The sequence below is a fragment of the Physeter macrocephalus genome, chromosome 6 (genome assembly GCF_002837175.3).
Source record: "Physeter macrocephalus isolate SW-GA chromosome 6, ASM283717v5, whole genome shotgun sequence".
Taxonomy (NCBI): Eukaryota; Metazoa; Chordata; class Mammalia; order Artiodactyla; family Physeteridae; genus Physeter; species Physeter macrocephalus.
In genome coordinates this window covers 38,729,261-38,744,025 of record NC_041219.1, presented here as the reverse complement: position 1 = coordinate 38,744,025, position 14,765 = coordinate 38,729,261, and the positions used below count along the sequence as shown (strand labels likewise).

Genomic DNA, 14,765 nt, shown 5'->3' with positions numbered 1-14,765 from the left:
GGGATTTCTACTTTAAATAGGGTGGTCAGGGAAACTCGCTGAGAAGGTGGTACCTGAGTGAAGACCTGGAGGATGTGAAGGAGTGAGCCATGCAGATAGGTGACAGCGTTCCAGGTGGAGGGGACAGCCAGGGCAGAGGGGCTGGGACAGGAGCATGAAGAAGAGGCCAGTGTGGTTAAAACAGAGTGAGGGGGGGAGAGGGAGGAGATGACGCTGCAGCCATAGCTTCCTTGTAAGAACGTGAGGGTCTCTGTAAGGACTTCAGAGGGAGATGGAAAGCCACTGGGTGGGGTGGGGCTGGGGGCGTGGTTTGAGAAGAGAAGTGACGAGACCATTCTGATCTATGAAGAACAGACTATATGGGAACAAGTGCAAAACTAGTCAGGAGCCTTTTGCAAGGATCCAGACAAGCAATGGCAGTGGCCTGCAGTAGGGCAGTAGGTGGAGGTGGTGAAAAGAGCTCAGATTCCGGGTTTACTTTGAAAGTCCACATGGTATGTTAAGAGATTAGATGTGGGTGTAGAGGGGAAGAGGAGTCAAGGCTGAAACTGAGGTTTCTGGCTTGAGTAACGAGGATGGAATCGTTATTTGTGGGGTTACTATATAATTCTCCAGTCAATCTTTAAACGAGGGGTATAAAAATAGTACTTTGAGAGATTCATACCTTTAAGGAATAAAAATTCTGCTGAAAAGCATTATTTATTAAATTACAGTAAGACAAAAATAAAGTGGTATATCTCATCTGGTAGTGGAAAACAGAAAGCTACTTTCCTGACTGAAGACATAAATAGTTATCAGGTGGCAGTATTAAACTCCCTAACCACTTAACAGCATAACTGCAAAAATTCTAATTTCAGGTAAGTGGTACCTCAGCCACATGCATCAGACAGCAAGTTATATAAATGTCCTATAATGTATTCCAAACGGAACAAAGATGTTTCTAAAAATATCACTGTTCTAGAAGAAACACTGTGAACATATTACCATTTCATGTCTATATTGCACATAAGTTTAAAGATATCTTTACAACATACAAGGTAGGGAATTCCTGCATTGACAACAGGAATTCAGACATCCACTGACAAAATCAATCCTGGAACAGATAAATACACCATTATGTAGCCTGATTCATTAGTTTAATTTTGGCAGTAATCGAATATTAAAATCAGAGAAGCAATTCCTTTTAAGAAATGTACAGTGAGTGTAAAATGAAAAGGAAGGATAATTAAATCTAAAGATTATTTGTTAGCAGTTTTGTGATACTCCTGGGATAAACTATGGGTTATGCTTCCTTTTAAAACAGTATACTTCTAACAGTTCCTACTAAGAATACACAATAGAATTGAAGATGAAATGAAAAAAGAAGGTAGTGTCTATCATCAGAACAGGTTTTAATTAAGGTTGTTACTTACTTATTAATTGTATGTTCATAGAGTGCAATGTTACAGTCATTTTCTTCATTCACATCTAAATATTCTACGAGACTCTCATGCAAGAAATCTTCAAAATTCCTGGGAAAATATTGGTGAAATGGACATTGTTAAAAAGCATTTTACTGCAGTATTTTATATGCAACAGTGGAAGATACATGCTTTCATTTAGGCCCAAAGCATCCTTCTCTCCCAAAAAGTATCAATACATTGGGATATTTGAAACATGTTATTCTTAGATCATAGAGTTGTCACAAATCACCAAAACAGAAACAGTTAAACATCTGTGACTCTTGTCAACCTGGTCCCACTTCTAAAAAATACCTTCTATGACTTTAAAAACCCCATATGATGAGAGACCCACAGTACGTCAGATGTCTACATCAACATATCCTTCTCGTCCTAGAAACACTGAAGAGTGTGCTAATTTACACCAAGACCCTGTAATCCTCATGATCTAAACTGATAAATATTCTACAATGTCCAAGCAAGTTCACATAGAAAAGAACAGGTTTTTAACAGGTTGATATATGTGGTAGAGAGGAATTAAGAGACCAAAAATGAAAATATGTAATACTTTTCTTAAAAGCTCAGATCAAATAACATTACTTCCGTTTAGATCATATAAATGAGTATTAAGGAGACTGAGGAGTTTTGCTTCTGGCTATTTACCTGTACCCCTGAGCCAGCTCTTCCATATGCTTATTTGTGACTGCAGGCTTCTGTTTCTTAACAATTATATAGGGTCTGGAATAGAAAAACAGAAAAAAACAAAACAAAACAGATTTACAGTAGTTCAACAAAAGAATTAAATCAGTAAGTTTACTATAGTGAAATGAGGGAAGTGGTAGATATGATCAAACTTATTTCTGGAGTGCTTGAGGACATCAGGTATTTTTTACAAGTGTGAGTGCACAGGGGCCTATTTTCTCTTTCTCACATACACACGCACACACACACGCACAAGCACACACCAGCTCATGTGTGCACATATACATGTATAAACACACAGTCCTTTCTCCAAGTATCTTAGGAAATATTTGGTTCTGAATGAGAAAGCAGTATGAAATGATACTCAATAAAGTCTGGAAAAAAAAACAACCTTTAATACCTTTAATATCATATTTTTTTAAAAACTGTGTAAATGCATCCATCATACCAAAAGCATCTCCTGATTTCATATTGGGAATATGGAGAGGTCAGCAGGCAGAGAACCATCACCAAGGAAAACAATGGCATTTTGTAGTGAAGGTCTGATGACTATCAGCTGTCTAGAGTGGTTTGCTTTAGGATAAACATCCCTGGGCTACGCTAGCAGGGTACTTAAAGCTACACACAACCAAAGAGTGGGTATGAGTTTGCAGGGAATATAGCTTTTTCACTTCGGGATTTTTAGTGATGTAATGGGCATAAGGTAGAGAGCTTTGGTCCACACGTTCTGGTAGATTAACCTGTAACTGTCAGTGGTGATTTGCCTCTGAGGGCTTCACCACCACGAGGAAACACCCGACACAAAGGATGGCACGCGGCACGAAACGTCAAGGGCTGTTGCTATTTGGACAAGCAGCTCTTACAGAGAGGAGCAAGTAACCAGCAGACACTCGTGCGCTCCACCCTCAAGTCCAAATAACTATTTGAGGACTAATGAGCACTTTTAAACAGTTAAGAAGAGGAGCTGCACAATTACAAAAGGGGGTACAAGCTGCTGGAAAGTGAACAGGGTGAACTCTTCATGGGATTCAACACTGCCTCAAAATCCTGGCTGCCCCTTGGCAGGGAAGCAGAGACCCTGCTGCCTCCCTCATTTGGGGCTGCAGTTTAGCTCAGCTTAAGAGGCTGACAAGTGATGGCAGAGCAGGGGTAGGAGAGGGAGGGGACCACACTTGGCCACCTCAGTTACCTTTCAGTTTACTCAATAAATTCTACTAATTCTTCCTGCCAGATCTATGTTGTGTTGCTATACAATCACTTCTAAAAAAAAAAAAGAACTAGTTTTCTTTTAGGCTATGCCATATTACATGGGATGTAATGAAAGAGAAAAATCCGAAAAAAGAGTAAACTAGAAAACGTCAGTGTTTTCCCCACCCTTAATTGGACCATGTTAATAGCTATAAATAAGCATCCAGTGTTTGCCTGGCACCCTACAAGGCACTTACCAGACCTTATATCAATCCTAGGGAGGCACTGTTATTTACATATTTACAGCTGAGGAAATCAAGGCCCAGAGACTTAAGTAATAAACTCAAGAGTCACACAAGTCAGTAAGTGGGACATTAGGATTCAAAAACAGGTATAGCATCAGTTACGGCTCTTTGGTTGCAGAGAATAGGAACCAACTCTGGCAGATTTAAGCAAAGACGGAATTTACTAAAAAATAAGAAGAAAATTTTAAGGAATGTACCAAAAGGCTAAGAATTTACTAGAAGGATAAGAATCAAAGAAAAAGGTGCAATGCTCAGCCTCAGAAAGAAAAGGAGCTAGAACAGTCCCAAGGATCCAGAAAGGCAGGGGTAACGAGCAGTCTCTTGTATGCATCGCTGCCAGGATGAATCTGTTCCGACCACTTCTTCCCTTGAGCTATTCTCTTTGGGATTCAAACTCTCTGAAGAGACAGTCTGACTGGCCTGGCTTGGGTCATCTGCCTGACCTTTGGCTGAGCAGGAGAGAGCACCTGACTGACCGTCCCAAGAAGACTGCCAGTGGGGAAGGGCAATCCTCAAAGAAGAATGAGGAGGGTAACTGGAAGGAAACAAGGATGCCAGACAGACACAGACACTGGCAGTCCACTCTCCCAGCTGGGCAGACTTCCAAGCTCTTGCCACCACTCTAACCACTGCCAGCTCACTGACTTGTGCCCTCACACTACCTGAGGTCCACAAAGAAAGACTTTGGTGCATCAAGTGAAGGCCTATGAAACAAGGTGACATCCTCAGCTGAAGTCCCTGCCTGTCCCCAAAGGACCAGATACCATGTCATGTTCATCCTCGTAACCCCACCTCCGACACAGCACCTGTACAAAATAGGCCCTAAATATGTGCAGAATGAATATAAGGCACCTACTTTTCTACCGGATCTAATGTTATGGTATCTCTTCATGCTTCTATGTTTGTTATTCTTGCCATTCCTTAGCCTTTCTCCTTTCCTCCTTTATCCTTTAAAGCAATCCTACTCATCCTTTAAAGGTCAGTTCATAGCAACAGAATATAGTGGGTAAAATCAGGACTGCTGGAGTCAAATGAATTCTAAAGACTTCTGAGTGAAAAACAGACTCCACCACTATCTGGCTTTGGGTAATTTACTTAGTCTCACTAAACCCCAGTACCTCATTCGTTAAATGAAAATAATAATCCAACCTTATAGGGTTGAATGTAGTTAAAGCCTTACACATAATACATCTATTAAGATAATAAATAATGGCTAGCACTTATTATTCGCAGAGTTGGTTGTTATTACTAATTATTTCTGCCTTTCCCAGCGGACTGAGTTCTCTGAGGGCAGAGACTGACTCCCATTAATCTTTGAATCCCCAGTAGCCAGTATGCATATTCATGAGGTGTTTGCTAAGTGAATTAAATTTATCTTAACAATGAAAGAGGTTAAAGCAGCTTCAAAAACAAAAACAAGTCCATTTCTTTCAAAAGCAGACATAAAGAGATCTTAACAACTCTTTCTAGCCACATCTACCTGCACAGCCTTCCTCCATCAGAGGAAATATAGACACACCGATCTGTCAGATTCGTTGAGATGGAAACAAATTCATTGATATATCCTGCTCTTCGCATCAGTCGAAATGTATTCACCAGCTTCTTGTGGTCTCGAATGACACCCAGGATGTTACCTAAGCAGAAAGAAGTAAGAATATTTAAGACCGAAATAAAAAATAAATCTAATGGGATTTAAAATATCTACTCAATAAAAACAATAAGCAGCACTGAGCAGTCATTTGGAAGTACTGTTATTAAGCCTGCAGCCAGTCCGCAAGGCTGGAGGGAGCAGCAGAGCGGAGTGGTCAAGGGCAGCCCGGGGTGGGGACCGGAGTCCAGGGCCAGGCCTACCACACCCTGGCTGCGTAACACCGGTGAAGTCAGCCTCAGTCTCCTCATCTGTCAGCACCGTGCAGGGACATGAACTTGGGGTCCACACCCCTGGGACTGAACACCGGCTCTGCCACTTCCACAGGGTCGATGTGAGGATGAAATGAGCTGATCTCACGGAAAGCACTTAGAACTGGACATAGCACCTAGTAACTGCTATTTTTAAACCGGTTTTGTTGTCATCATCTGAGAAATGAGGAAAATGGCCTTTGGCTCCCAGGGTTAGTGTGAGGATTTAGAGAGGTACTGGGTGAGTACCCAGAGTAAGGACTCACTCAGCGTTAGCTGCCAGAATTCACTGAGCGAGGCAGGCAGCCAACAGCCCTGTTTTCCTTCTCACCAGCCCACGCGGGAAATGGTGCAGGCCTCCCAGAGCAGGAAGAAGGGGGAGAAGAGCATGGGGGCTGAGGCCAGGATGAGCACATGCCGCACACCTGTGAGGGGACAGGCACCCGGGCTGCCAAGCCACACCTGCTGCAGCACCTCTGGAGGACTCCGAAGTGGCTGGGAAGGGGTATGAGAGAAGCAACTGGAGCAGGAGCTGAAGGAAAGGGACCCTCTCGCCAGAGGCTGCTGACAATCGCTCACTCAGTGGCTGAATACAAGTCATCTCACTATAAGGGCTGATCTGACTATTTGTGCAGAACGTCTCATATATTTAACCTGAACTTAAAGATACCGTATTGAGCCTCATTCCACTGTGGATACGCTGCCAGCTGTCAAAGGGTAGAAAGCAAATGGTCTCTGCACCATTACCCTTTAGCTCTGATAGCTGTATTGTCTCAGAACCTGGATCACTCAGCCAATGGAATAACTGTTTCCGTTACCATTTTTTCTACCTTTCAATTAAAGTCAACCTGGTCCAGAATTAAAGTATACTCAGGGGGTACAGCTCAGTGGCAGAGAATTTGACTGCAGAATTAAAGTATATTTGTGCTCTATATACATGGATAATAGTCGATTCCCTCCCCCTCCCCACAGACTGTTTAGGATCAACATGTCTCCATAATATACTCACCATTAAGAAAGACAAGAAACACATTTGGGTAAGACAGCTCTTCCCCACATAATAAATTCACATCTTCTACTCCCAGGTTACTGGCTAATTTAACAATGGGTCCATCTTCCATGTCAGTTGTGATGTGCGTCATAAGGGCCAAGTTTTTAACCAAACCACATGCCTAAAAAACAAAAGATAGTCATTTCTAAGAATGAACATGAGTAACACAAAGTACAGTTTGTGTCTGAAAATAGCTCACCACTCCACTGGTGACAAGGCAAAGCAGTACAGCCTCGTAGGGAACACTTTGGAGATTCATACAAAGCCTTAAGGATATACCTACCCCTTATCCCAGAGGAATTTATCCTGAACTAGAAAGCAAGGATATAAACGTAGATTTAGCCACAGACATGCTCAGCACAGTACTATTTGAACTGGAAATAATGACGGCATTATAAATGTCCCCTCCCCAAAGAAACCAATTACCTAAATTGCTATTCCCTGACAACAGAACACCACAGTCATTAAGATGACACTGTATAAAAACAGTAAAGGAAAACATTGATAATTGTGAATACATAAAAATATAAAACTGCTGGCCTGAAATGAGAAAGAGTCTGCAAAATTACTGGCCGGTACTCTCCAAGCTTCTTGGTCATAAAAGACAAAGACTGAAGAACCGCTCCAGATCAAGAGCCTAAGGAGACTCAACAACTGAGAGCAATCCTGGATCAAAAAAAGACAGTGGGGCAACTGGCAAAATCTGAACCAGGTCTACAGATTACAATACTGTTATCAATGTTAATTTCATAACTGGGGTTATGAAAGTTGATAACTGGGGCTATGAGGTTGATAACTGTGCTATAGTTACATAAGATGTCACATTTGGGGAATCTAGGTGAAGGATCATGGAAATTCTTTGCACTATTTTTGCAACTTTTTTTGTATGTCTGAAATTATTTCAAAGTAAAAAGGAAATGAAAAAAATATTTTTAAACCTCTATACAACCAGAGGAAAAAAATCTAAAGCAAACATATAAACAAGGACGTAATACAGCAAATTAAGAATGAAAACAAAAACAAAAACACTTGAGACACATGTGACATGTAACGATTACATCTTCAATCTTAGAAACCATCTGCTGCAGTGATGCACAAAACAGGTACTTTATCTAGATTAGTTGAAGCTATCTCTGGGAAATTTAGTGTTCCAAAACTCAAGATGTATAAGTTATGCAAATTTGACAAGCTGCACAATTTTAATGTGAATTTCCATATGGTTTAAGATAAATCAGGAGAAGAATGATAATTTCTAAAATTTATAACCCTGGATGGACTTGTATTTTTCACCTCTCCCAAGTCATAACTACTTCCTACACTTTGGAACGTATATCCTTTACCTGTAATATTTAACTTATTTATTCACTCAGCATATATTTATGGGGCCTTTAGTCTGAATGAGGCTCTGGGCTAGGAGCTTGGGATACAATGGTGAACCTAACATGGTTCCTTCCTCCAGAATTTTACAATTTAGAAGGCATAAAATCAAGTGAAACCAACGGTAGTTAACATGAAGTAGAAAGGGCCACGACAGAGGAAGTAGTGGGTGCTATGGATATAAACCAATTTAAACTCCTTGGTTTAGTGTTCAGGTAACTGCTTATGTTTCCTATACAATTGAGCTGGAATCCAACTTAGGTCTTGGACTGTGTGCTCCTAGTTGGCTGCAACTGTGACTCTGATGTCCTCTAAGTACAGCCACAGAAAATAAGGAGTTGCTGAAAACGAGCTCCTTGTGAGCAAAGGTGATGGGTCTCTTAATTTTCCTTCATATTCTTACCCCCTCTTCATTGCCTGGTTTGACTCTCGGGAGAAACTAAAACAAGCAAGAAAATTTGGACAATATTTCTATTTAGGTGAGATAATAAATCAAAGACTTCTGTAGGTACTGTTCGGGAATGATACTGATGACATTCTGATGGTTGCATCAACATTTTCTGCCAGATACATGGCTGACCCCAAAAAGGATACAGCCTGGGGGGACAGGAGAAGAAGCAGAGCATCACCAACAGGCATGACCTCTGACACAGCGGAGACTCCCTGGGGACCTTACCTCTCCTTCAGGAGTGTCCGAAGGGCAGAGCATTCCCCACTGAGACGGCTGGAGGGATCGAGGACCACTCACTTTTCTTGTTTTTTCAAACTGGGAAGAGATTCTTGTCATCATGCCCAGTGCGGATATATATGATAAGCGAGACAGCACCTGAGTCACACCCTGGCGATCCATTTTAAATCTCTTCAGAGACCAATTTCCCTGAAGGGAGAGGAAAGACATGAGACTACCCCTGATCCATTCATGTGGCCTGATACTCTGCAGTCACTCGGAGAGGCTCAGCATAGGAACTGCTTGTTTGTGAAATTAGAGCCATGATATATATTCAGAAATCAAAATGTCACAATTAAAATTCAGCCAAGTTACTCACCGGGGTTTTCTAGGAATTTAATGAATATTACTTATATTTAGCAACCACCTCAGAATGCTTCCATGTATCAACATTATCACATCAGAGTGGGTATTTTCTGAAGAACTAATTATATTCTGAACAAGCCAGTTCAACCAAAGATTTCCACTGGAAGCAATAAGCTAACTAATAGAACACTAGCACTTTCTACACACATTTAAGGTAAAACTAGCTTGAAGCTCAAAGAGGTAATTTCATGTTGGAATGTGCCATTATCTGGATGTCTTCCAAAACTAGTTTTAATGAGAGGAAAATACAGCAATAGAAAAAAGACTCTAATAGCAGTTATCGGGGAAAATGAATGAATAGGCTTCTTAATCAAGGCTAAAAATTGCACATATATTCATATTAATAAATATTATATACCTTCTTTGGCTACCATGTCAATCTTAAAATAGAGTCATATGAAATAAATTTTAAACATTAAATTTACCTTATTTCCTATGCATTAAACGTACTGAAATATATTAAATATATTATTTTATAGTGGTATTAATTGTACACATTAAATATTCTCAAGGATAATTCAAGATTAAGGTTAGGAATCATTAAGTTTTCAACTCATTGTAACGTGAATTAATAGAAAATAGTACGCAGAGAAAAAGCAACGTAGAAAACAAAATGTCAAAGAGTGATTGATTCAATGATCTTCACATCTGCCAAACAGTGGTTCTTCATTTTTTTGATAATCTGATGAAAGCTACGATTATTCTCGAGAAAAATGCACATAGGACCACAAACACAAAATTTGCCTTCAATTTCAAGGAAGGACTCATGGATCCCAGATTAAAACCCCTCAAAGTAGAAAAACTCATCTGTTTGAATTTAAATATTTGACTTCAGGGGAGCTCCTCACAAATTAAAGTTTAAGCATTATTTCAGTGAAGATCTATCACTTCAGAAACTTGAGTTTTTGATAAAGTGGAAAAAAGCTAAAACCTAGGAAGAAACTTGATGCATTACAAAGCAAAGAAATGGAGCAAACACACTGATCCCACAAGTTAACTTCTCATATTGCTTGTTCAGTTAACTCCTTTTATTCTTTGAATGAGAATGAACCTAGTAAACTGACTTATGACCAGAAAGTAAGAGCAAGGAAGATAAATAAATATTCAGCACAGAATTCAACTAAGACAGCAGCTGCTGGCAAACAGGAAGTAGATGGGGAGTGAAGCCGAGATGTTCAGCAAGATAATCTGTTCCAATGTTCTTCAGGAGTTTTAAAAAGGGAGAGAGGAGAAACAGACAAAGGGTCTAAAACTGCTCCTCTGAGAAAATTTATTTGTTGAAAATAGTCTACATATGACAACAATCACAATTTTAGAAGTTGATCTTTTTCTGGTTGTCTACAGATTGGGGTTCACCTGTAACAAGGTCTACTACTGATTTTCCTAATAAGCAGTCAGTTCCCAGACGTAAAGTGGTGTCACTTAGGGGCAAAACAACTACTCAAAACAGCTATTCTGACCTGAAAATCATGGGTCAAAAGCAAGGAAAAGTCATTCTAACAGAAGTGTGTTCAAGTGCTCTTTGGAGACTTCTCTTCAAATATTCAGGAATCTACTTCCAGACAAGTTTGGGCCACAGGAGTGTGAGGGGCCTAAAGAGGCACAAAGGCCAGGCTCCCCTCAGGTCTAGATGGAGCTGTCATGGCGAGGGCTGCTCAAACAGACCCACTGCAAATTTCTCAAGTCAAGTAGGGCAGCAAGTCAACCACTAATTCTTTCATTGTTAAGGAAGGGAGTCCACGTGCTACACTATACTATTCTTTTGTTGGGACCAAATCCCATCCATAAAACTAATTTTATGCCTGGCATACAAAACGTGAACAAGACTTTATCAGATAGACCTATAGATGTTACGCTTTAAGAAAGGGAGCAAAAACCTATCTGATAACCCTTTATGAACAGCCGGAGGCCCTGAACACACAGCAGCTGCTGAGGCCTGAATTCATCACTCACGTGAGAACAGCTGATAGCTCTTTGAGGAATATAAACCTACAATGAAATGAAACATTTCGTATTGTTTTGGACAAACGTTGTCATTAATAAACCTACTTATAATATATCAGTTTTATGACAGAAGAAAATGGGGAAAAGTATCCATTGAAAGAATGGTTATTAACGATTAAACTAAAAGATTTTTCCTTTATGTAAAAGTATATCTATTTTCTTATTGCCTCATATAACAGGAACTATAATTTGGCAATGAAGTCATATAGTGGTAAAATTCCTACTGATTTAAACTGTAGACTATCTTTCAAAGTAGAAAATTTATGACTTAAATATATATATACTTTTTTCACCTAGATTCTCAAAGTATCAGTACTTTAAATTTCCCACTGAACAGATTTACAAATAAGTTACAAAACTCTACCCAAATGACTGAAGACTTACGGTTGAAATGGCATTCACCATGCCATTGGTAATCTGGTCCTGACGCATGTGTTTCACGACATCAAACTGGGCTGCTCTTTGCTTAGGAATCACCTGGTCTGCAATCTTCTTCATTTCAGAATTAAATTTTTTGAACAAATCTTCAAAAAGAAGAGATAAAAGCTAAAGGAAAAAAAAAAGTATATGGTGAACTTTCAAAATGCATTACTAGCTTATTTACTAAATTTTAGGTCCTTATTAAACTTTGTTTAAAAAAAGATGGAGAAACTGCTTAAAACTGAAAAAAATATATTTTAAAATTCAATTTGATAAACATGTACTTTTATTGATATATGTGCTTATCACTATGCTTGGTGTTGGGAATAAGAGCAAAGATGACAATCCCTGCATTCAAAGATTTTAAATTTAGACCAGTCATTCCCAGACTGAGATTTCACTGACCAGTGACCTAAACAAATGAAGAAAATATTCATGGATGAGAAGACTATTTTAAGATCACTAATTTTCCCCAAATTGATCTACAATTCCAATGCAACTCTAATCAAAATCCCCAGGTTTTCAATGAAAATTGAGGTAAAATCCCTGGGTTTTTAATGAAAATTGAGGCTACCTCTAAAATTTATGTGGAAAAGCTAAGACCCTAAAATAGCCAAGACACTCCTGAAAAAGAAGGCAAATGGACTGATTAACGTATAGATAAACTGACCAGTGGACAGAACAAAGAGTCCAGAAACAAACAACACATATATTAAAATTTGTCATATGATAGAGATGGCATTTCAGATCAGTAAGTAAATGAAAGACTACAAATAAATGGTGCTAGGACAACCGGTTATTCATTTCAGAAACAAATGAAACTGCATTCCTTACTTCATTCCATACCCCAAAATCCATTCCAGATGACTAAAGAACAAATACCAAAGGCATAAGTTTAAAATATAAAGAGTACTAACTATTAAAAAGAAGAAAGGGTTGACAAATTAAAATTACAAACTTCTAGAATTAAAAGATACCATAAAGTTAAAAAAAAAAAAAATCCAGACTGGGAGAAGATACCAGCAACACATGTAACTGACAAAAAACTGGATCCAAAGAACACCAAAAAAATCTTAAAACCAATAAGGAAAACACAAACAACCCAAAAGACATTTAAGAAAAAACAGGAATGGTCAATAAGCATATGAAAAAGAGGCTTAACCTCATTATTAATGAAGGAAATGCAAATTAAGCCCATGAGATGGTACTGTGCACCCGCTAGATCAGACAAAAATGTTTAATTTTGACACTAAGTCATAGGATGGAGACCATCAGGACTTATGTACAGTGCAGTGTACAAATACTTGGGAAACTAGTTTGACACTCTCCAGTCAAGCTGAAGATTTAACTTGATTCCATGACTGGGCAATCCTATTTGTAGAAACTCTGTCATGTAGGCACCAGAAGATATGAATAAAAATGTTCTTTTTTTAAAAAAAAGGGAAGTCATACAAAGGTCTTGATAAGTAGGATGCATAAAGGGATATTTATCATATGTATCATATCTTTACACAACTGAATACACAAATGAAAGTGAAATACAGTGGCATGAAACAATATAGATGAATCTTTAAAACACTGTTAAATGCAGAAAAAAGTTACAGAAGAACGTATATGATATGAATCTATTTTTATAAAACTCAAAAATAATGCCAAGTTCTTAGATTGGAAGAATCAAATATTGTTAAAATACCATACTACCCAAAGCAATCTGCAGATTCAATGCAATCCCTATCAAATTACCAATGGCATTTTTCACAGACCTAGGACAAATAATTTTAAAATTTGTATGGAAACACAAAAGACCCCAGATAGCCAAAACAATCCTGAGAAAGAAGAACGGAGCTGGAGGAATCACACTCCCTGACTTCAGACTACACTACAAAGCTACAGGAATCAAAACAGTATGGTACTGGCACAAAAACAGACACATAGATCAATGGAACAGGATAGAAAGCCCAGAAATAAATCCATGCACTTATGGTCAATTAATCTACGACAAAGGAGGCAAGAATACACAATGGAGAAAAGACAGTCTTTATAAAACTCAAAAATAATGCCAAGTTCTTAGATTGGAAGAATCAAATATTGTTAAAATACCATACTACCCAAAGCAATCTGCAGATTCAATGCAATCCCTATCAAATTACCAATGGCATTTTTCACAGACCTAGGACAAATAATTTTAAAATTTGTATGGAAACACAAAAGACCCCAGATAGCCAAAACAATCCTGAGAAAGAAGAACGGAGCTGGAGGAATCACACTCCCTGACTTCAGACTACACTACAAAGCTACAGGAATCAAAACAGTATGGTACTGGCACAAAAACAGACACATAGATCAATGGAACAGGATAGAAAGCCCAGAAATAAATCCATGCACTTATGGTCAATTAATCTACGACAAAGGAGGCAAGAATACACAATGGAGAAAAGACAGTCTTTTCATTAAGTGGTGCTGGGAAAACTGGACAGCTACATGTAAAAGAATGAAATTAAAACATTCTACATGTAAGTGATATCATATGATATTTGTCTTTGACTTACATCACTCAGTATGACATATGTGGAATCTAAAAAAATGATATAAATTAACCTATTTACAAAACAGAAATAGAGTCACAGTAGAAAACAAACTTATGGTTACTAAGGGGAAAGGGCTGTGGAGAGGGATAAAGTGGGAGACTGGGATTGACATACATACACTACTATATATAAAAGAGATTGAAACTAACACAACATTGTAAATCAATTGTACCCCAATAAAATTTTTTTTAAAAAAGAGACAACTAATAAGAACCTACTGCATAGCACAGGAAACTCTACTCAATACTCTGTAATGACCTATATGGCAACAGAATCTAAAAAAGGGTGAATATATGTACGTGTATAACTGATTCACTTTGCTATACAGCAGAAACTAACACAACATTGTAAATCAGCTAACTCTAATAAAAATTAATTTAAAAATAAATAAAACATTCTCTAACACTATATATTAAAAAAAAATACTCAAAATGTATTAAAGACCTAAATGTAAGACTGGATCCTAGAGGAAAATACAGGCAGAACACTCTTTGACATAAATCACAGCAATGATTTTTTTGGATCCATCTCCTAGAGTAACAGAAATAAAAACAAAAATAAATAAATTGGGGCTTCCCTGGTGGCACAGTGGTTGAGAGTCCGCCTGCCGATGCAGGGGACACGGGTTCGTGCCCCAGTCCGGGAAGATCCCACATGCCGCGGAGCGGCTGGGCCCGTGAGCCATGGCCGCTGAGCCTG

The 14,765-nt window shown here is 38.7% G+C and overlaps 1 protein-coding gene across 9 annotated transcripts in view; it reads right to left on the bottom strand.

Moving 5' to 3' along the window:
* Positions 1 to 14,765, bottom strand: part of POLR3B (RNA polymerase III subunit B) — a 115,048-nt gene that overhangs the window by 52,600 nt on the left and 47,683 nt on the right. For all 9 annotated transcript variants that reach the window (XR_003680141.2, XR_008617575.1, XM_007100966.3 and 6 more), the window contains 6 exons: positions 11,443 to 11,604; positions 8,638 to 8,838; positions 6,543 to 6,705; positions 5,115 to 5,268; positions 2,103 to 2,177; positions 1,413 to 1,511 (listed from right to left, as the gene is read on the bottom strand). Coding sequence is in view for 7 of the 9 variants with exons in the window: in XM_007100966.3 (XP_007101028.1) it covers positions 1,413 to 1,511; positions 2,103 to 2,177; positions 5,115 to 5,268; positions 6,543 to 6,705; positions 8,638 to 8,838; positions 11,443 to 11,604 (854 nt within the window). In the remaining 2 variants the exon portion in view is untranslated. The remainder of the gene's footprint in view (positions 1 to 1,412; positions 1,512 to 2,102; positions 2,178 to 5,114; positions 5,269 to 6,542; positions 6,706 to 8,637; positions 8,839 to 11,442; positions 11,605 to 14,765) is intronic.